Source organism: Solanum stenotomum, chromosome 1 (assembly GCF_019186545.1).
Source record: "Solanum stenotomum isolate F172 chromosome 1, ASM1918654v1, whole genome shotgun sequence".
Taxonomy (NCBI): domain Eukaryota; kingdom Viridiplantae; phylum Streptophyta; class Magnoliopsida; order Solanales; family Solanaceae; genus Solanum; species Solanum stenotomum.
The window spans coordinates 10,673,820-10,693,932 of NC_064282.1; the positions used below are offsets into that span (position 1 = coordinate 10,673,820).

At 35.8% G+C, this 20,113-nt stretch overlaps 2 protein-coding genes across 9 annotated transcripts; one reads left to right on the forward strand and one right to left on the reverse strand.

The window, feature by feature from the left end:
* The first annotated feature begins 882 nt into the window (after positions 1 to 882).
* LOC125848141 (serine/arginine-rich splicing factor SR30) lies at positions 883 to 8,971 on the forward strand. Of its 8 annotated transcripts, none has more exons than XM_049527961.1 (15): positions 925 to 995; positions 1,904 to 1,951; positions 2,133 to 2,221; positions 2,943 to 3,098; positions 3,690 to 3,764; positions 3,857 to 3,959; positions 4,060 to 4,106; positions 4,205 to 4,262; positions 4,982 to 5,031; positions 5,173 to 5,229; positions 5,311 to 5,429; positions 5,503 to 5,586; positions 8,333 to 8,366; positions 8,476 to 8,553; positions 8,643 to 8,971. In XM_049527961.1, exons 3-15 carry the CDS (start codon positions 2,138 to 2,140, stop codon positions 8,655 to 8,657), a joined length of 960 nt encoding a protein of 319 aa, XP_049383918.1. In that variant the 5' UTR covers positions 925 to 995; positions 1,904 to 1,951; positions 2,133 to 2,137; the 3' UTR covers positions 8,658 to 8,971. The 8 variants fall into 8 exon arrangements, 7 of the variants coding, with proteins under 7 accessions (XP_049383910.1, XP_049383926.1, XP_049383934.1 ...); XM_049527985.1 differs by having other exon boundaries at positions 954 to 995; positions 3,033 to 3,098; XM_049527953.1 differs by lacking the exon at positions 1,904 to 1,951 and having other exon boundaries at positions 883 to 995.
* A 3,407-nt stretch (positions 8,972 to 12,378) lies between these two features.
* LOC125848091 (E3 ubiquitin-protein ligase RFI2) lies at positions 12,379 to 19,640 on the reverse strand. The gene is made up of 6 exons (XM_049527896.1): positions 19,125 to 19,640; positions 17,781 to 17,950; positions 16,339 to 16,397; positions 14,016 to 14,041; positions 13,545 to 13,926; positions 12,379 to 13,109 (listed from the first exon to the last, which is right to left on the reverse strand). The coding sequence occupies exons 1-6, from the start codon at positions 19,303 to 19,305 to the stop codon at positions 12,638 to 12,640; spliced, it is 1,290 nt and encodes a 429-aa protein (XP_049383853.1). The 5' UTR covers positions 19,306 to 19,640; the 3' UTR covers positions 12,379 to 12,637.
* Positions 19,641 to 20,113: the final 473 nt, after the last annotated feature.

Sequence of the window (20,113 nt, forward strand, 5' to 3'; positions counted from 1 at the left end):
AATTTTGCTATGAAGAAGATATAATTATTAGAGAATTTCACTAATTAATTAGAAATTAATTAGTGTAAAATATAGTTAGCAAAAGAAAAGTTAATTAATAAAGAAAAAAATAAAAAGGATATAAAAAAATTATAATTTCTAACATGGCGCTGACGTATCACTGATGTGGCAGCGAGTGTAATACACCACATACTGTGAGGAGTCGTTTGGTGTGAAAAATAACTTAAAATAGTCCTGAGATTAAATTATAGTGCCACTTAATTTATTGTTTGGTTGGCAAGTCCGAAATAACTTTCCCAGGATTAATAATTAGTTCCGCGATAAGTTATCCCTTCCCATGAGTGGTATAGTAATCCTGAGATAACTTATCCTAGGATAAAATGACTAAATGACAAAAATGTCCCTTTAAACACTTTTTGTACATTACTTTTCACACCAATGAAGGGTATTTTTGTAAACTTATATGTTGTTCTTAAGATTTATTATTTTGAATACAACAAACCAAACACTCAATAAAAAATAATCTTAGCATAATTAATCTCATCATAACTTATCACATCATAACTAATCACATCATAACTTGAATTCAAACCAAATGACTCATGCGAGTGGTGTTACACGTCCCAGGGTGGTGGTATTAAACTCACTTTTAAGTAGTAAAAATGTGTAATGGATCGTCATGTTTAGCGTGTAACTGATTTTTCGATACAAGTTCGGGGGTAATCTATGTGTTTTCCCTTTGAAAAAATAACCACCATTGGAAAAGTATATTTTATTCCGCTTATCTTTTCATTAAATATTCAAAAGTGTCCTAGGACAGATGTCATGTATTGACGTGTTTAGATTTAGGAAAGTTTCTAGACATAGCGTACGATAGCGATATTTTTCTCCCTTATAAATAAGTTCCGCGCATCTTCAAAAGCCATTTGTATTTATTTTGTCTACTCTAATCCTTTTTTTCTTTCTACGCAACCTCTCGTTGTTGTATCATCAAGGTAATCTGTTTTTCTTTTTCTTCTCCTAATCCAATTTATTAGGTAAAATTAATTAACTATATACTATAATTTTTCATTGCTTCTCTGTTTTGTCTATGCGAAACTCTGTTTTCATATGTAACATAATTTTTTATTTCGTAGTTCTTGAAGAATCTTTAGGGTTTTTCTACTGTTTTTTTTATGCGATCATATCAAGAACTTATAATAAGAACCGTTTAAATATCTAAAGGATTATATATCAGTAACGAATTTGGTTGAATTTCTTGATTTCTGTCTCCCGGTCCTATTAATCAGCGGTAATTTGAGTGTTTGGTACGGAGTATTTTTTTTTTAATGGAAAATAATTTCCTAAAAAATGTTTTCTGGTGTAGGCGTGATGACTATTTTCCCTAAAAAGTAGTACTATATATTAAAGTTAAAGATTAATCATAGTATTCACAATTTTGGTATTGTTCTGATGAAATTTTTAGGTATACATTTTGATAGTAAGTGCAAGAAAAAGGACTTGAGTACATAAATGATCGGAACTTATTTCTCCCTTTTTGATGGAACATTTTAGAAAATGTCATCGAACAACCTAACACTAGGAATGACTTTAGGCGTACCATATATGCTGAAAAGAAAAAAAAACAAGAATTTGTGATTTTCTCTGTATATCTGATGTTTGATGTGACTACTATTGCTGACAAGTATAATCTTTAAGAATTGATTTAGATTGATAATTTATGGTTTTTGCTACTCTGATTCTTATTATATAAAACTTCATTTTGATTTTGGTGTTTGTAACGATATTCTTTATGTAGAAGCTTATCTTTAACAAATCAAGAACTGTTAATAGTTCCAGATTATCTTCTTGCATTTTGTTGCAATGTTACTTTACTTTTCTTCTTTGTTTTACCCTTCCTTAGTTTGGCCATTCCTCAAGGCCTTTCACTGATGAGCTTCGGTCAACTCTGGTAAGCCCCTCGTCCCTCCAAACCAAAAAAGTAAAAAGAAAATAAACTTCTCTTATTTGCGTTCTTGCTTGTCTACATTACCACTTAAATCTTACTTTATTACATAAATTAAAAAAAAATGTCCACATTACCACATCCAATGTTTGAACAAGCTGCTTATTCTTTTGCGTATTGATTTCAGGCAATATGGGTCGTCTAAGTCGGACTATCTACGTCGGAAATCTTCCTGGTGATATTCGGGAGAGAGAAGTAGAAGATTTGTTTTACAAGGTTAGTTAGATAAATTACTAATCCAATTTCATGTGCTAGCTATCACTAAGCTATACATTTACCTTTCAATTTGTTTCTCCTTTTGTGTTAATGCCACCTAAAAGAGCGCCAATAGTTTCCATGAGAACTTGTACTTTTTGCTGGATTGGAGGAGGAATGAATTTGATTAACGCAGAGGGAAAGATAGGGGGGGCTACCAATGCAAGTTTTCATTCTTGTAATATGGTGTATATCTGGTTGCCTCTGTGTAAGTTGTGCTTAAGTGGATTAGTAAACCCTGTACGACTATCAAAGTGATAAGAAGTGTCTAGTCCAAATTCATGTTCTAATGAAAGCGTAGTCATCTCTTTTTGCTTTTCTAGAGTGTGATAATACTTGTTTTTTCCTTATTTAAGCTTAATCTCTTCAATGGTCCCGTACCTATTCAGTGAGCTTCTATTACTGTCACAGTACACATTCAGCCTCTCAGTTTTCCAAGCAGCTCCTGAAAGTCATCTAATTTGGTACTTTTTGTGTTCTTTTCCTTATAGAGAAGCCACACAACTTTGCAATGTAGTATAAATTAGACATGTTTTAAATTTATTGCTAAAGTCTTTCTGTCATTATATTTGTCAGTAATGTAATTGCTCTTGATTGATTTCTAGGTAGGTTTCCTTGAGATATATTATAAGTTATGGATTTTTTTATATGTATTGACTTACCTTTTGGTTGTTTGGACCAGTATTGTGTTGATAACGCTGCCCCCCCGACCGCCCCTTTCTTCCATATGCCAAGTGCTAATCTTTTGAATTTTCTTGGTGATTTCCTGCAGTATGGTCCCATTGTGGAAATTGATTTGAAAGTTCCACCTAGACCACCTGGTTATGCGTTCGTAGAGGTGAGTTCTTTGCTAAGAATTGAATCACCAAGATGTTAGTTTTTCCCTTAGGGATCATTCTGCTAGGGGTTTTGGAGATATATCCCCACATAAAAATCAACTTTAGTTTACACAATATTTGATTGGGGTTTGATTTCAGTCGCCACAGAAAAACAAGAATTACTTAATACACTGTTTAGTTGTTCCCTTTTGTTTTCGTTATAAATAATACATGCATGAGTTATGCGGGAATCATTTTATGTGGGATAGAATGAGAAATAAGAATATGGGTATCTGTAATACATGGATTTAAAAATGCCAGAATATCATTCGTAATAGTTAATTTCTTTTTAAAAGCAAGCATATATTTTAAAATTATACACATATACTATTAATATATAATATTATCAAACTAAATATCCAACAAGAAATAATCGGATTATGCAATCCTTGTATTATTCATCTTTACATTACTAATCCTGGCATAAGTGGCCTCTAAACCAAACAATCCCTTGTTGTATCGGCAGATAGCTCAATTTTCTGCATGCGTTTCTTTATGCTACAGAATTTCTGATAAGATCTAATTGTGTCAATTCTTTTTATATGTTCCAGTTTGAAGATCCTCGTGATGCTGATGATGCCATCCGTGGGCGTGATGGCTATGACTTTGATGGGCGTCGCTTGCGAGTTAGTTGTCTCACATTCCCCCTCTTTTGGTGATGTGGTGATGTTGAAGTCGGATATTTTTACCATATTGTTGTTTATTATGATTTTTGTAGGTTGAACTTGCACATGGTGGGCGAGGATCATCATCATATGATCGCCACAGTAGTTACAGTAGTGGGAGTCGTGGTGGATTTTCTAGGCGCTCTGACTATCGCGGTTAGTCTGATTTTGATAGTGTTATCATGATTTTTGCCTCCTTGAAAATTAACTTATTTCATATGGTTTCACTTGCTTGCTAAAATGTAAATATTTTCAGTACTGGTCTCTGGACTACCATCTTCTGCTTCATGGCAAGACTTGAAGGTTAGAATTTATAACAGCTGTCATGCTATGATCAGTAAAAAATTGTGAACTTGCTAGAGCTTTGGATCAATGTGGTTTCTCTTACTTGGTTTTGCCAGGATCACATGCGACGAGCTGGAGATGTCTGCTTCTCTCAAGTTTTCCGAGATCGTGACGGTGAGTTATTTTATTGTGGGAGTTTCTATGGTTGCATTTATTCAATTCTTGATGTGTTTGATTCATCCATGTATGTTCTCAAGGATGGAAATGTAGATTTGTTTTAAAGTTATACTCCCTCTGTTGCAATTAGTTTGTATTAGTTTGACTTGGCACGGAGTTTTAAAAAATGTATGACTTCTAAATCTCGTGATCTTAAACTAAAGACGTGTCTAATTTACTAAAATGCTCTTTGAATCTTGTGGTCCTAAATATGTCATCTAGGATTATGGATGTAAAGAGTAATTCTAAATATAGTAAATGGTGTTCTTTTTGAAAATATACTAAAATAGGAAGTAAGACAAAAAAATTGGAACATAGTATTTTAGACATTTTTGCTGAAGGAGTGCCGAACATAACAAATTGACACATGAGACGATCAGGTTACTTATTGATCATCTGGTGCTTGTATCTTAGAAAGACCCGAGAAGCATGGCTCTTAGAAGTGTTACATGGGATAGGGCAAGTTCTTCAGGAAATATAGTTATACAAACAATTCCTAATCAGACACTGTATGGTGCGAGATCTCTGTACATTGCTTTCATGCCAAGGCTTTTGACAATTAAAGGAAAATGTCTACTCTTTTTTTCCTCCATTGTTTCTAGTTAAAGCACAAAATTTTAAGGATGTTTAAACATTGTACTGGAAGCAGTTGATGTTAACTGCTGCTATTTTTGCAGGTATGAGAGGGATTGTGGACTATACCAACTATGATGATATGAGATATGCGGTAGGCTATATAAAGGCTTTAATTTACTTATTATCTTTAACATCATCACTGGTTTTTTCTGCTCCGTAGTAATAATGCTTTTGTGGTTTAAGAAGTTCTATGATCTGTCAGTCTCATGTATACTCTTTCTTGCTTTTGCAGATAAAGAAACTTGATGACTCTCTGTTTCGCAATCAATTCTCTCGAGCATATATTAGGGTCTGTTCTCTGTTGTTAGTAGAAATACTGGGTCCAATGCTGTGTCCATGCATCAATTTAACTCAGTTATATACTATTTAGGTGGACAAGTATGATAAGAGGCATAGCTATTCCAGGAGTCCAAGTCCATATTATTCAAGAAGCAGAAGTTACTCAAGAAGCAGGAGTCCTCGACGAAGCTATAGCAGCCAGAGCGGAAGGTTTGGTTCCCGACTGTCTTTTCATCTTTGCACCTCCAGAAAATTTAGCATGTTTCTAATAGTCAGTTGACAGTGTATCTCCTAGGGGTAAATACTCTCGTCGCTCTGTGTCTGTCTCACCCTCAAGGGATTTTTCCCCTGCTCGCTCTCATTCAAGGTACTTTTTTGTTTCACATCAAGGTTTATATTTATTTTTATGCTTCCGAAATTATCATGTGTTCATGTATGTTTTCTATTTCGTGTTTTGATTGCATATGATCATGCCCTATGAATTCTTTCTGTAAGTCTGCGAGATGCAGTCTGGTTGCTATTGTTCTTCTTAGGATCCTTGTTTTCCTTCAATTGAGCATTATCCCCTCTTTGGTGGTGTTTTTATGCTTGTTTGATAGAAATTCTGCATGAGGACTAGCAGCTTGACTGTATATTGGAAAATCTATTTTGAATCAGGAGTCTCTTTGTTGGTTGCATCTTTAACTCTTCTTATCTTCATGGTTTTGACTGGTTAAAGAATTGACACCTTTGTTGGAGGAAGGACTACTCACAATTTTCTACACAGGGGCTTGTTTTCTACATTTCCTGCGGTGATGTCTGGTTAGCTGATCAATCACTTCTTTTTTGATGTTTCATTTCCAGTGATCTGTAGAGTCGAAAAGACTCATGGTAGTATCGCCAGAATGTATGGAGAAGTACACATCTAGTGTCTCTCTTTATCTTTCATGAGCTATAGAAGGATATCATAATTACTGGAAATGAGTGGAATAACAATGATCATATAATTATATATATTTGGAGAGGGATATGAATTTGACACTTATCGTGCGGTCGATAGATGAATCGGGAATTTGGTGCTATTTGAATGACAAATGAGAGAAGCTTATATGTTATAGACTGGTCTGTTATGTAGGAAGTTTTACAGGCACCAAGTTATCAGTGTCAACCCGAGTCCTTACTGGATGAGAAGTTATACAAGGAGATGTCCCTCTTTAAGAATTTAAGAATGAGGACTATGAGGTGACCTACCTCTCTTTTTATGCTTAAGTTTGATGGATTTGTACCATCTATTTTCTGTAGTTCTATGCCTCCACTTCTATTAATCTAGAATATTCCAAATCTAAGTAGTGGAAGCATATGAATGCCTAGTTTTACAGTTGCCTAGTTTGTCTATCTATTTAAATTTCTTTTGCAGTCTTCTCATACGTTTTATTCTTTCCTCGATGTTGTTCGAGGCACTTGAGGTTTGAAGTAAGGTTCAATGCAGATGGTGTATGTTGCTAAATTGTGTCTCAAGTCATAACCAAAACCAGCTAATTAAATGCTTTGGTATAAGATCTAAAGTTAATTGATGGGGTTCTATTAAAAGAGGATAATCACTTTACAATTAATATAGCCTGTAAAGTGATATCAAAGAAGCGTCAGGAAAGAGTTTGAAATCGACTAGAAATAGGAAATTAGGAACTTAGTGTAAGAAGCTAGTCACTCAAGCTGAGCTAGATGTCTAAAATTGCATATTTTGCATCTAAATAGGTTTTTTTTTTAAAGAAAGGGGTTTTGAACTTGATTATGTGGTTTTACTTTAATTTGTATTATTTCAATTAATTGCAATATATTAATTTTTATGTATATAATTGTTTGTATTTTGTGATTATTATGTCGTGCATTATATGTGCCCAAAGGTTGGGTAAGGTTTGCGTACATCCTACCCTCCTCAAACCTCACTTGTGGGATTATATCGGGTGTGTTGTTGCATTATATGTATCCAGGAACCATGTGTTTTGAAGTTTTTGTATAGCAATTCTATTGTACTTCGCATACCAACTACTTTTTGTTAAGGAAAGATTGCCATCGTTTTACGTTTTTCGTAAAGCAACACACTGTTCTCTTTCACAATTCCTCTTGTTTTGGGTGTAGGGGAGGAATGGTTAAAGAGGAGAACGTCAGGAGAATTTAATGGGGGGTTTTTTTGCGGGTAGGGGGTGGGGGGCTTGGGGAGATGGAGTTCAGGGCGTAACCATCACGACTTCTTGTAGTTTCTCATTGAATATCTTCTGGTTGTCAATTAAGTTATGAGGAAGGACTTTGTAAGTTGGGCATTTCTAGTTGAACGATTGGATAGACTTGTTTAATTTGAATTTCCAACTTAAAAGTTGATTTCCAGAACCACTAGAGAATGACATCGTGAAAGAACTCTGAAGCAATAATATTGGTGGATGAATCTAAAATTTTCTTGTCTAGTTTTCTAAGATTCCAGGGAGAATTGAGATGCAGTTTCCTTTTTCCATTGTTCTCTTCTTCCTCTATCTGTTCTTTGAATGGGGGGTTTAGAGCGGACCAGCTTTTTGGTTTAGTAAGATGATTACGAAGATTGCCTTTTTTGTTTTCTAGATCTGGCTTCCGCGGCGATCTGGGAATTGCTATATAGACAGGTGCTGGTTAATGGTGCTCAAATTCAGACAACTCGTTTGGTTGTGGCTGTAACCTGATTTAGTGGATGAGCACCTCCGACAAACTATGGATGGTAAATTGCATTTTAATATGTTATTAAGGTGGATCTACCTCACAACAATATATCAAGTTGTTTTGGGGCTAATCCTTTCGTGGAACGCAATCCAATAGACAAATAAAAATTATTTTGTTTTTAGAGCGTGGGGCTGGAGCAGGCATTGTATTGTTATGGCTCTCATAAATTGGACATGCAACCTCCAGGAAGTGTGTTGCAAATGGTTCTTGTTTCAATGTGTTCCCGTCGGGTGATTGGTATTAGAGATTGCGGCAGCTGTTTGATAAATACTATGATTGTGGACGTGGAAGTATAGCATGGATTCATTTGGGAAAGGTCATTCTGGAACCTTTTGGCCACAGAATTCTATTGATATTAACTAGAATTGTTTCTGGGGTTTTTGCAGATCTCTATCAAGATCCAGATCTCCACTTTCACCTGTAAGTAGCACTAGCTTTTTAACTCCTCTTTATGGATATTGAAGTTCCAACTGTGCTATATTAAGTCATGTGTATGAGTTATGCTTTCATAATCTTTGCTGCCTTGTAGCCACCTCGTTGGAGGCACGGAAGGAGTCCGAGCCCGAGCAGGAGCAGGAGCAGGAGTCTCTCCTATTCTCGCTCTTCGGTATGATTGAATAGTCGTTGTGTGGTTGTAGCGTTCATGTCATCATTAGACCTATTTCCATGTTCATCATTTGAGAATGTTATATGCAGGGGATATCGGAATGAGACTTCTACAGAAACAAAGCGGAGATTGTAGCCAAAATAAAGTAGTATGCAGACTTGCAGGATGTGAAGGAACTGGCTTTTAGCGCAGTGCTTACTATGGTTAAATCTTTTGAGTTGTTGTAATGGAGCTTTGAATTCTAGCTAGCTAGTTGCGCGTTTTAGAAAAACTTGTTCTAGTTTAATCGCCATGCATGCTTCTTGAACTGCTAAGTAAAACTTGAGGATGTATATCTGTTACATATGACCCGTGATTTGTCACTTGTTGCCTGCTATAAGTGAGTCCACCCATTATCAAATGTTTTTCGTTTAAGCCATGAGATTTGTGGAGGAAGACTTGCGGTAATGTTGTGAAATACCGGCAGCCGGGTGGTGTTGCTGACAAGACTGCTTTTGAGAATATGAAGGGAAGTTCCTCAGAAAATAGTATCGTTCAATCAAATAGTCTTCCTCATTCAATTTTGCAATATTTGGGATAATTTTGTCCATAAAATTCAAAATAAGAGCTAAATATCAATGTTATGACTTAAGGATGTATAATAGTCTATCAATATAAGTATGCCAAAAAAAAATAAACTTGAGCAAATGAAATTATTACACGAGTCTGTCTTTTTTACTCACTCATCTCAAGAACTTTTTTTTCCATGAACACTTCACAATAAGCTACCTTCCCTTTTTGTTATGAGGTTCTTTTTTCCGATAAATTAAGCATATTATATCTAACAGAATATTTGGTCACGTGAAAAATACGTCAAACACTTAAAATGAATTATCTTTTTTATTCATCTGTTTATCTTTGAAATATTTTACTTAAATCTACCTGAAAATTTAAATGAAAAATAACCATAGGTTAGATTGAATCGAATATACATGCCGATACAAGGATCATTTTCCACCTTATATTTTCAAAAAAGTGATTGTATATTAAGATTGAACCCAATATATGCACGCTTAATCAAAGTCGAAGGAAATCCCGGTAAGATGTGGGGTGTGTGGCTGGTGATACCATTTGGGACCACTTGTTAGTTCCCACAACGTCGGGGCCTCTCGAGATTCACCCCGAAGACAAGTTTTGTAATGCTACCAGCTCATTTAGAGCTGTGGCGTGCATATTTCTACCGAGAGTAGGGAAGACCGTCAGGCTCTGCATATTATTGGGCCATCTATCAAATATTCAACCACTTTAATGCCCCACTTGGTTACAAGCCAGCGTTACCTGGCTCAGCAATAAATAACATTTGGCTTATCACACTTATATGTTACACCAATGTTGTTTTTTCTCGATGTGGGAGCATAGAGCTTTCTACAACACAAAATATATACTAAAAGGAAAAAGAAAGATAAAAGATCCCACAAAATGTAACATCGCTTGACACTCCACCCCCACACAAATTAGTAGCAGCCAAGTAAAAGCTCTACATTATTTCCTTGTTATTAGTTACCTAAAAGGGATGGAGCTAGTTAGTTGCAAATTTCTTAGATCTTGTTGAGCAATTTAATCAAAAGACCCAAAAACAACTTTGTTATATATTGTTTCTTGAAATGTTTTAGGAGTATTTGAAGTTAAAAAAAAAGTAGTTGTATGTTAGATTGGACCAATAGGCTCTTAATCAGAACCGAAAAAATCGTCTCTGCAAGGTGCGGGCTAGTGGCACCATTTGGACCATGTGAAGCTGTGGCGCAACATGGCGTGCACAGTTCTGCCGCCGAGAGTAGAGATGCCCAACAGAATGAGGAAACAAAGTAAATACCACTATATACCCTCCAACTAATTTCGTTTAACTGATATCAATAAGGCACTTAATTGATACAAAGGGAAGCACTTAAAAGCTATACTTATGTTTTCTAGTAAAAATAATTTGTAATTCTCAACCTTTCGTTCTCTCTTTATTCATTAATTTGCACGATATGACCCAATTGTGGTTGTATGTTTGATTGGTCTGTTTATTCACTAATTTGTATGATATTACCCAATTGAAGTTACAAAAAGTGGTTGTATGTTTGATTGGACTCAATACGCACGCTTAATCAGAAACCGAAGAATCATCTCTATAAGATGCGGGCTAGTGGCACCATCCTGCAGAGCTTTGGGGCCCTCTCGAGGCTTAACCCCAAATCAAGGTTTTGTTTTTTTGTACTACCAGCTCATATAGAGCTGTGGCGTGCACATTGTCGAGAGTAGAGAGATTACGGAACCCGCATCATTGAAGCCCATTTATCAAACATCCAAACCACTTTAATGCCCCACTTGGTTACAAGCCAACGTTACATAGCTCGGCGATTAGTTACAACCAGCTAATTACTATTAAACCTTAAACTAGTTTTATTTTTTCTAGATGTGGGATTAGAGTTAATCACATAAATAAGAGCCTTTTACAACACATAAAGCCAAAGGAGAAAAAGATGAGAACACACCTAGATATCTGTCTATATCTATTAAAAGATGTTTGATTCACAATTTTTTTTAAAAACCCTCTTGAATCTAGTTATTCCAAACAAATGACTTGTTAATCAAAATCACAACTTTCATAGCTATTACTCGATGAACGAAGACGATCAGAGTGAATGCCCTTCAAAGATACGTCAACACTATAATAATCATGTTCTTTCTTTCAACACTTGTAGCAGTAGTAGGGGCACTAGGGATTAAAAATATAGTTCGGTTGGGTTTTAGTGCCAGGCTCTTGGATTGTCCGGACCCATATCCGGTAAAAGTGTTGGCCTGGTTGTCTCCACACCCTTTTATTATGTCTGTCTCGCCTTATGATTCTCAATCCTCTTTTGCCGAGATGCCTTTTAATAAAAAAAATTTCCACATCAGAACAAGACCCACTATACTAGATTTAGCCAATTTGAGTGTCTTTGGGATTCTCCAATATTTTCTATAGATTCAGATTTGGATGTGCCTGCGCATATGAGTTGCTAATTTATTCATGTGATGGTCTGTCGAAGGATTTTTTCTTTGTGGCTCACTGAAAATATAGCGTTATTCTCCATTATTCTATGTAGCTTCATTCTCTTCACATCTTATGGATTATGTCTTAAAATTAAAAATAAGTTGATCTAATCTCAATTTTCAACAGATCACAATATCTTTTTTTCAAATTTTACGAGTTCAACATCTGGTAGACTTGCTAATGTAGTCTAAGCAAAATTATGATTTCCTTCAGACTTTTTAACGTACGAGTTCACTGATAACTTCTTGTGCAACGATATGTCACAGTGAACTGAGAGACTTATGCATTGTAAAATATCCTTCAATTAATATCTCTTTTCTTACTTTGGATCATGTCAAATCTTTCAACTAAGAATTTTTAGTTTTAAACAAAATGCTAGTAGTAAATGTAGTTAGAAGCAATAAGATTTGCAATGCCACAAGGTTGAAACAGTGTTCGTGGAAAAACATCACAGCAAAAGTCTAGACATAATTGAACATTAATGTTTGGCTCTTCCCACAAAAGACTTGTGATAAATAAGCATTATTTCATTCAAAATGTACCATAGAACCATTATATCACTAAATATAAGATAATTGAAGAGTCTAATAGCTTCAACACTTAATTCTTTGTCACCCTACAAGGATGCAGTGGGTGCTTCAACCGTAGAACCAATCTGAACAACAGGTTCTGTTGACCAAAACTATATTCAACTGGTTCATCAATGGCGTAATGTTTAAACCATTTACTAATATGACAGAAATATGGGTAACCAAGCACTGCAGATAAAAGAGGCAAATCACTAGCTTGAACTTTGCCATTAACATTGTGATGTTATTTATACCCCACAGCACAGAAACAAGAGGCGCCACAGTCCCATCACACAACTCATGGCCATCAGAAAGGGATCACTTTTCATGGCCACAAAACAGTTTTGAACCTGCCAAATTGACAAGACTCCAACCATTATAGATCGTTTTCTCAAAACATACATAAATTGGGTTCATTCATAGTAATCACAGTTCTCATCAAAACAGCACAACAAGTTCATGACCGGTTCTGGGACGGCATCCTCTCAGGCCCATGCCTTGGGCGGAAGCTGCCAGATCGGCTACCACTATCAGATCCAACACCTGTGTGATGAAATGGCCCCCAAATAGGATCTCTGTCAACCTGACTCAAGGGGAAGGCGGGCAAGTGTTCCCGTTCCCAAGCATGATATCTGTTTGATACTGGATTTTCTGCTTCTTGGAAATTTCTTCCTGAAGAACTTGAAGGATAGAAGTAGAAGCCACCAGCCTGATCAGATGATGAGGCAGCCGGCCCCATTTGAGCCAATCCTCTGTGATTGTTGGATCGTCGAGTAGCAGACATAACAGGAGTGCGTACAGCTGGTGAATTACTTGGTTGCTGAAAATATGCTTGAAGAGCTTGAACACGGTCACGAGCCCGAGCTACACTTCCAGGATAAGGAGGTATCATTGGTGAGGCAACTGAACTCCCAGCTCTGGCAGCAGAACTGCAAAAGCGATGAACATCGCAATCTGAATATCAGTACAAAAACAACATGCCTCCCCACTCCCAAGTAGTTGAGGAAAACACATTAAAAGGAAAAAACAACAGTTAACAAAAAAACTTTGTTTGCTCTGAATTTTCCAAAAGGAGCACCACATAATGACTTGATTCAAGTTATCTTAAAGCAGGAGTAAATTGAATTCTAAAAAAAACTCAAGTCTTTTTTCAAACTCTACCCCTTTTTCTTCTTACATTTTAGGCCCTGTACTCCAAGCCCTCATTCCTTCTTATATCCTCTCATCCAAACAGAATAAAAAGGTAAAGGAATGTAGGAGGAACTTTTTTTTTTGTGAGGTACAAACTAGTACCCATATTTATCAGAATTTGATAATTATTTAATCAGAAACAAATTTATTGCCTTTGATTCCACATATCATACCCGTGACCAACAAGGAATGGAGGGACAAAAGATCCTGGTCTTGGGATATCAGCATTGGTTCTGGCAACTCTCTGAGTAACAGATGGAACCGAGGACTGATCAGCAGTACCAACACGGCTGTTTGCCATAGGGAAAGAGGAATGATGGTCCCAACTATGATAATGCACATCCATTCCTGGGAAAGCATAAGAAGCAGGCATCTCGTTGGGAACAGATGGACTAGTCCAGTGATTGTTAAAATTAGGACCATCATTGATACTTCCACTCGAATTTGAGGATGATGGGTGAATTCCAACATAGGCAATATATGGGCATGGATGAGCAGCAGATGATACAGCCGTGTGATCAGCAAATATAGCATGCTGACCAAGAAGATCGTGATCTACAAAAGTAGTAACAGAAACCCTCTCATTATTGAAGCTTGACAAAAAAGAGGTACTACACAGCAGTTCAGAGAGTCGGAAATCTTACATGCACTAGATGAAAGCTCCCCTTCGCTGCAGGCATGTGAAATGCAGTGGTCAGATGAATTATATATTGTTAGAAAATAAATGAAGAGAAGCAAAAGAAGGGGAGGGGGGCTAGGCACACAACAAGCAAAATCTACAGCACAGCGAAAGCAAGAAAAGAGGGGGAAAAACCTCACTCCATCAACAGCAAGAAAGTTGAGGAATTATTCTCATCATTAGCTCCTAGATACCCTTTGTTTTCCTCTGTGTAATAAAAGGGAACTCAAGGGCAGGCACATAAAGTTTGCTCACCGATTGGCAAGCAGGCACAGAACAGGAAGTATTAGCATCCGCAGTTGAACTCTAATGTCACATGGAATATTAGGATGTAAGGAAGTCCTATGTATACTCTCCAACCCATGTGATATAGCCGAAAGAATTAAAAATGTTGATTTCACTTATTCATGATCTAAGTGTAAGTGGTAGTGGAAAAAACATTAATGAAGAAATTGAATTAACATAAGTAGTTTGATAAGAGTAATCATCACACCAAAGTTCAAATTTGATTACTTAAATGAATTCAATTTGGAACCTGCAAGCAATTGTATAAATTAATATTATTAGTAGAATGGTGTCGAAAACATCATCAAAACCGAAGGAGTGTTACACAAGCCCATCTGAGAAAAGCTTCAACGCATGTCGATCAACCAATTGCAAACCCTAATAACAGTAATTGTCCAAATGAAACAGTTCTAATAGTGGAAGTACAAAACACATTGGCCAATGAGCTTGTAGCTGGTATGTAAGCCTCAAGGTCCAAGGTGACTCCTCCTTTAAGGGACTGTTATGGAGGTACAATTCCAAGCTTCAGTCTAGAGACAGATTGCAGCCAATTCTAGGGACAGCAATCTATAGAAACGTGCCAACTGCAGAGTTAGTGGGAACAGCTCAGTGAAAGAGCAGAACATCATCAGTGTCATAATTTGTTCACTCTGATATGCTAACTGATAGTTAAAAGACTTCAATCTTTTTTTGAGAATTTTTTATTTATTTTTTTGAGAAAATTAAAAGACTTCAATCTTCTTTTTCTCTTAAATCATGTACTAACATCAGACCCTATTTGTGGGATTACACTGGGTATGTTGTTGTATATGGGCCTTTAGAAGGCTCAGCACAGAAGCTTGATCCACTTGAATTGATGCTGAAATCTAAGAACTTATAATATTCCTTATCCTGACTCACGTCAAATTTGCTAGAATCACATGAGGCAAAAAAAGAAATGATAATCTCAACTCTTTGCCCATCAAAAAAGAAAGCAACAATCTAAAGGCATACCATACTTCAAGGCCTCTGCAAACAGTGAGCTACTTAGATGCTTGAGGCTAATTAGTCCCAACAGCAAAACCCATCAACATCCTGAACTCAAACTAGCTAAATAGGCCTGTGTTCAGATCTAGGAAAATATAAAATGTTCTATGAAAGGACTACTTCCACCTCACACAATGTATTCAAACTTAACTCAAAACTCAGCCTCAATATAGTATAGAAAGAGATGAATTCAAACTCAACTCGAAATTCAAAAGGTAAAGAATCTATGTGGCTCTCAGTTCTTGTTAGGTAAAAAATCATCCTGCTTTTAACCCCCCACCCCAGAGGACACTACCAGACCTGCTATCCTTCTGCTGGTAATATATTTAGCAAGATGGGGAGAAGCAACTTTTTTTTTTTTGGAGAAGCAAATTTCATTGACATGTCGATATATATATATATATGAAACCAGTATGTCCTCTCTCTTTATCTCTCTTCACAAGGTAAATAAGACAGCACTTGCATAGTGCTTTAGTATTAACAATATGTACAGAAGCAGGAAAGCAAAAGATTTTCCCTTCAACTATGTAAGGGGAACTGATGAACTATTTCATGGTATCGCCAGTATCTCATCTCTATACACACACCAACACATTTCTTCCAAGTTGTATATCTTTTTCACACCAAAATGGCAAAATCTACCTCAATATTTTATGAAAAGGGAAATCGACCTTCTCCATTAACAGGTCTAACAGAATTCCAAGCAAATCACCTAAAGGATGTCAGTATTCTCTTTCAAAGACTATATAAGCAGAATAGTGACATTTCAACATTGCCCCACTTGTGGGATCACATTGGGTATGTTGTTGTAGGGACACTTCAAGGTTACAAGCTCCCCTAATGAGGCAACATTATCAGTAACAAAATCACAAAGGGGTTAAAAAGACTATCAATCTCAACCCAAAAAGTAAAACTGATATGCTCGGCCCAAAGAAGGCAAAGTAAAAAAGAAAAATTTAGAGTAAAGTCGTTCTTACTCATAAGAAGATGGTAGTCGAGTCAATCCACTAAACGGACACCAGTGAACTCCAAATGACTGCAAAACCACGCACAGGAATTAAAGTATTCAGTAAGTAAAATTTATATTTGGCTTGAAAACAAATGCAATCAACAATAAGCAGATCACACAAGAAAAGGACGGCAGCAGAAAAGTGAAAGCTACATTTAAGCACTATTAATGCAATAACAAATGTTCATGAGCCGAACAGGAATTTTCTTTTTAATGTTCTCTGTTGCAATTGACAGGACTCGGGAGAAATGGAGATTTTTTTTTGCAGAAGCACAGGAGAAATGGAACTTTACACATGCCATTTGCAGTAGTTTCTTGCTCCTAAAAATAATTTGACAACTACATTCAAAAACGAGAAGTCCTCACATCCAGATTTGTAGCAGCCAGTGCATATATCGCAGTTGCTATGCATATAACACAGTTACCATACTAACAGGCAATGTGTTCTCAAGTGGATGTTCATGATGAGATAAGAATCAGTAATTATGATGGACAAAAATATGGAGCACCTTTGTCGACAAATCCTAAGACTTATGTGGTCTTACAAACCTCATAACCTGATGGAATTCTTTAGGCAAATTATTCAGAAATCCAGTGTACATTTAGCCTTTCAATAAGTTGTTGTAGATGATTTTCTAAAAATGTGAAAGATCAGGATATCCCGTGTTATGGATTTATCCTAATTGCTTAGTGTGAGTTGTGAAGACAAACCCAGGTCGACAAGATGTGCAGGCAAATAACATATCTAAGACACAAATTGTAAATAACACAAACAAATACTTCAGACAGGACATCTTAACAAAAGTCTATCCTATTAATCAGGAGGAAATAACTAATAGAAGGCTCCATGAGAACACTTCAATAGGCCATTTGTATTAATGATAATGTTTATATAAACCTAAATTGTCAAAGTCAGCGAATGCAAACTCATATATCAAAAATATTTTACTTGGATTGTTTAGATTTCTTGGAATACCAAATCAACAGTTCTACGCTCAAAGAACTTCATTTATTGTTAACAAGAAGATAATAAACCAACAGTACAGGTTTGGGTGACTGAATACAACTACCATGACTGAGCAGTTAAGCAATCCAAAACAGACAAAGTATATACACAAGAACATAAGAAAAGGCAATTGTGAGTCAGATAAAGCATGTCAATCTACTTCTTCAATAATAATCTTCAATCAGTTCCCAGAAGGAGAACCACATCATTCAAAATCCACAAGAAACTTATGACGTCCAGATAAAGGAATGTCCCCAATGTTCCTTATCAGGGAAAAGAAAAAGGAACAGGAACGTCCAGTGAACCCCGCATAAAAACCAGATAGATCAGAACTCTTAATATATTTTCTATGGGTTAAATTGTCTAAATTACTGAACAGTAGGTAAGAGATGACCCATATTTACCATTTCAGTGTAGCTCAGATCATATAGGTCTTCATCATGGGCCCAATCTTCCATGTTGAAATCCGGTAGGGGACGGCAACCACTTGCATATAGCCATTGACCCTTCTCAATTTTTCGACAGTTGGGACACTGCATTTGCCCCTTGATGTTAAAGGCAGAACCAATGCAATCTGCACACCAATTGCCAGAATGTGAAGTTGTCAACAAGATGAAATACACACATTTTCTTCTCATTAAAAAATTATTAAAGAACGCCACAAGCATACGTTACTACACTCCATAGTACCCTGCTTCTTCTCCCTAATACATTCAACAACAATAATTGTTGATATCAAAAGGAGAGATTAGTAAGACCTTTTATCCCCTGATTTTCATAGTTGGTGAGTTAGTTTTTCTGGTTTTCATCTAAAACCTTCTTCATATCCAAAAATCATAGAACTGGCTATATCTCATGCAATCATATCATTGTTACAGCTACTTGACCCCAGATTTAAGACTCAAAACTGGACAGGAGCAATCCCAAACAAAGAAGTATGATTGAAGTTCTTTTATTTAGCATCGTAATGTCTAAAGACTGCATCTTTACGATACAGGCATAATAATCAGTTTAACCTTTGATTAATCAACTTCTTTTTTCTTTCTTTATGGATTGACCTCCTCCTTTCTTGCTCCTTGTTCCTTTCAAAGTTATAAAGTACTCAATCTCCTTTAACATACTTGAATTTTTAATTTTACTAACAGAATTCTGCTAAATCCTTGAAACTGTAATTTTTTTTAACAGAGTTCTATTGGACAAAGAACAAGTTGACAATTGCTTAGACTGTCTAGCCATTCTTGGTATTTCTTCAATTTAGCTAAGCTGAAACCCAGTACCTTCAACTCCAACCGCTGAGCTGCTTTAAAACATACCCAAGTCACCCAGGCAACTGATGCATGCAATGCCATGTTTTGGAAACTGCTAACCTAAGTAATAAGTAAAGGGACTAATCATCATCGTATAATGAAGTCCATTCAATTCTATTACCCAGCTGTCGCAATTTTGGCAGATACACGAAGATGAGTCTCTACTAGGCAATTGTGGTCTAAATTAGACCAAAGCCTACTCAACCCCCTTGTTTAAGTTAGAGATTGCAGAAAATGAACCAACAATTCTTCATAAAATCAAAATTAAGCTCTCCCAAGAGAAAGAAAAGAAGTAGAGAAGTCCACAACTTTAGGGATAATCAGATCTCAGACAATCCAGAGCGAAATTTAACTAGCAACAAGTTTTTTGCTTGCTTATGAAACAAAGAAGTACCAATTACGTTTAGTTAATTAAAAAAATAATTTGGTAGACGAACTAACCAAGATGAAATTGATGTCCACATTGGAGCTTAGACCAGGATCTATCCCCATTGTCGGTTACAGCTTCAAGACAAATCGAACACGAAACCGCCGATGCCTTATCTTCTCCTCCACCAACATCTCCTCCTCCTCCTCCTCCTCCGTCGCCATCATCCGTAAGATCCACATCGTTCAATCCCATAATTTACTGGCAAACACAACCTACAACTTGGTTTACTCCTACCTTAATTTACACCAAAAAAAAAAAAAAAAAACGGTAATCTTGTGTTGATGAAAAAAAGTATGTAAGATAATTATGAAAAATAAATTAAAAAGATGAACAAAATAGAAGAGAATCCGATTAAGAAGGCTAAGCAAAAGGGTGTTGGTGAGATGAAAGGAATTTTGAGGAAGCGGTTTGGGGATAGGTGGGGAAAGAAGATGGATGAGGCTGTACAAAAACTGTGAACCTCTTTTCTTTCTATTTTCCTAAAAACATCTTCTCTCTCCTCACCGCCTGTTTTACGGAATTATATTCTTTTCTTTTTCTTTTTCTTTTTCTTTTTTTATTTCCTCTCCTTAATTTCTAATACCAAAAATTCATATTTGACCGCTTTCAACTTTATATTTTGGTCAAATTTTAACATATTGAGAATTTCTTTTAATATCTTTTATCTTATATTTAAATAAAGTCAATAAACATAAATATTTTTTTAAAAAGTTGTCTTGTATTTTAACCTTTTATTCTTTCATTTTCTTTTTACCTTCATTAATTATTTTTTTCTTTTTTCCTATTATTTGTTTATCCTTTTTATTTAATTTCAAATTTAATCATAAATGTCGTGTATTTAAAATAAGTTAATTTCGTACCAATATCAAAATAAGTGAAGAAAATCAAATAAAATCTAAAAAAAATAAAACATTAAAAATTAAAGGATACTTCTTAATTTTTTATTTTTTAAAAAAATGCACATAATTAAAAGTGAAAGATAAGAAATTAGTGAAAGAGA

Coding starts and splice junctions, on each gene's coding strand:
- LOC125848141 (XM_049527953.1), top strand. CDS start 2,138: ATGGGTCGTCTAAGTCGGACTATCTACGTCGGAAATCTTCCTGGTGAT. Junction 3,960..4,059: donor TAGGCGCTCTGACTATCGCG/GTTAGTCTGATT, acceptor AAATATTTTCAG/TACTGGTCTCTGGACTACCA. Junction 5,230..5,310: donor TCTCTCGAGCATATATTAGG/GTCTGTTCTCTG, acceptor TATACTATTTAG/GTGGACAAGTATGATAAGAG.
- LOC125848091 (XM_049527896.1), bottom strand. CDS start 19,305: ATGGGATTGAACGATGTGGATCTTACGGATGATGGCGACGGAGGAGGA. Junction 17,951..19,124: donor TGGACATCAATTTCATCTTG/GTTAGTTCGTCT, acceptor ATTGGTGTGCAG/ATTGCATTGGTTCTGCCTTT. Junction 13,110..13,544: donor CCATTCCTTGTTGGTCACGG/GTATGATATGTG, acceptor TCGCTTTTGCAG/TTCTGCTGCCAGAGCTGGGA.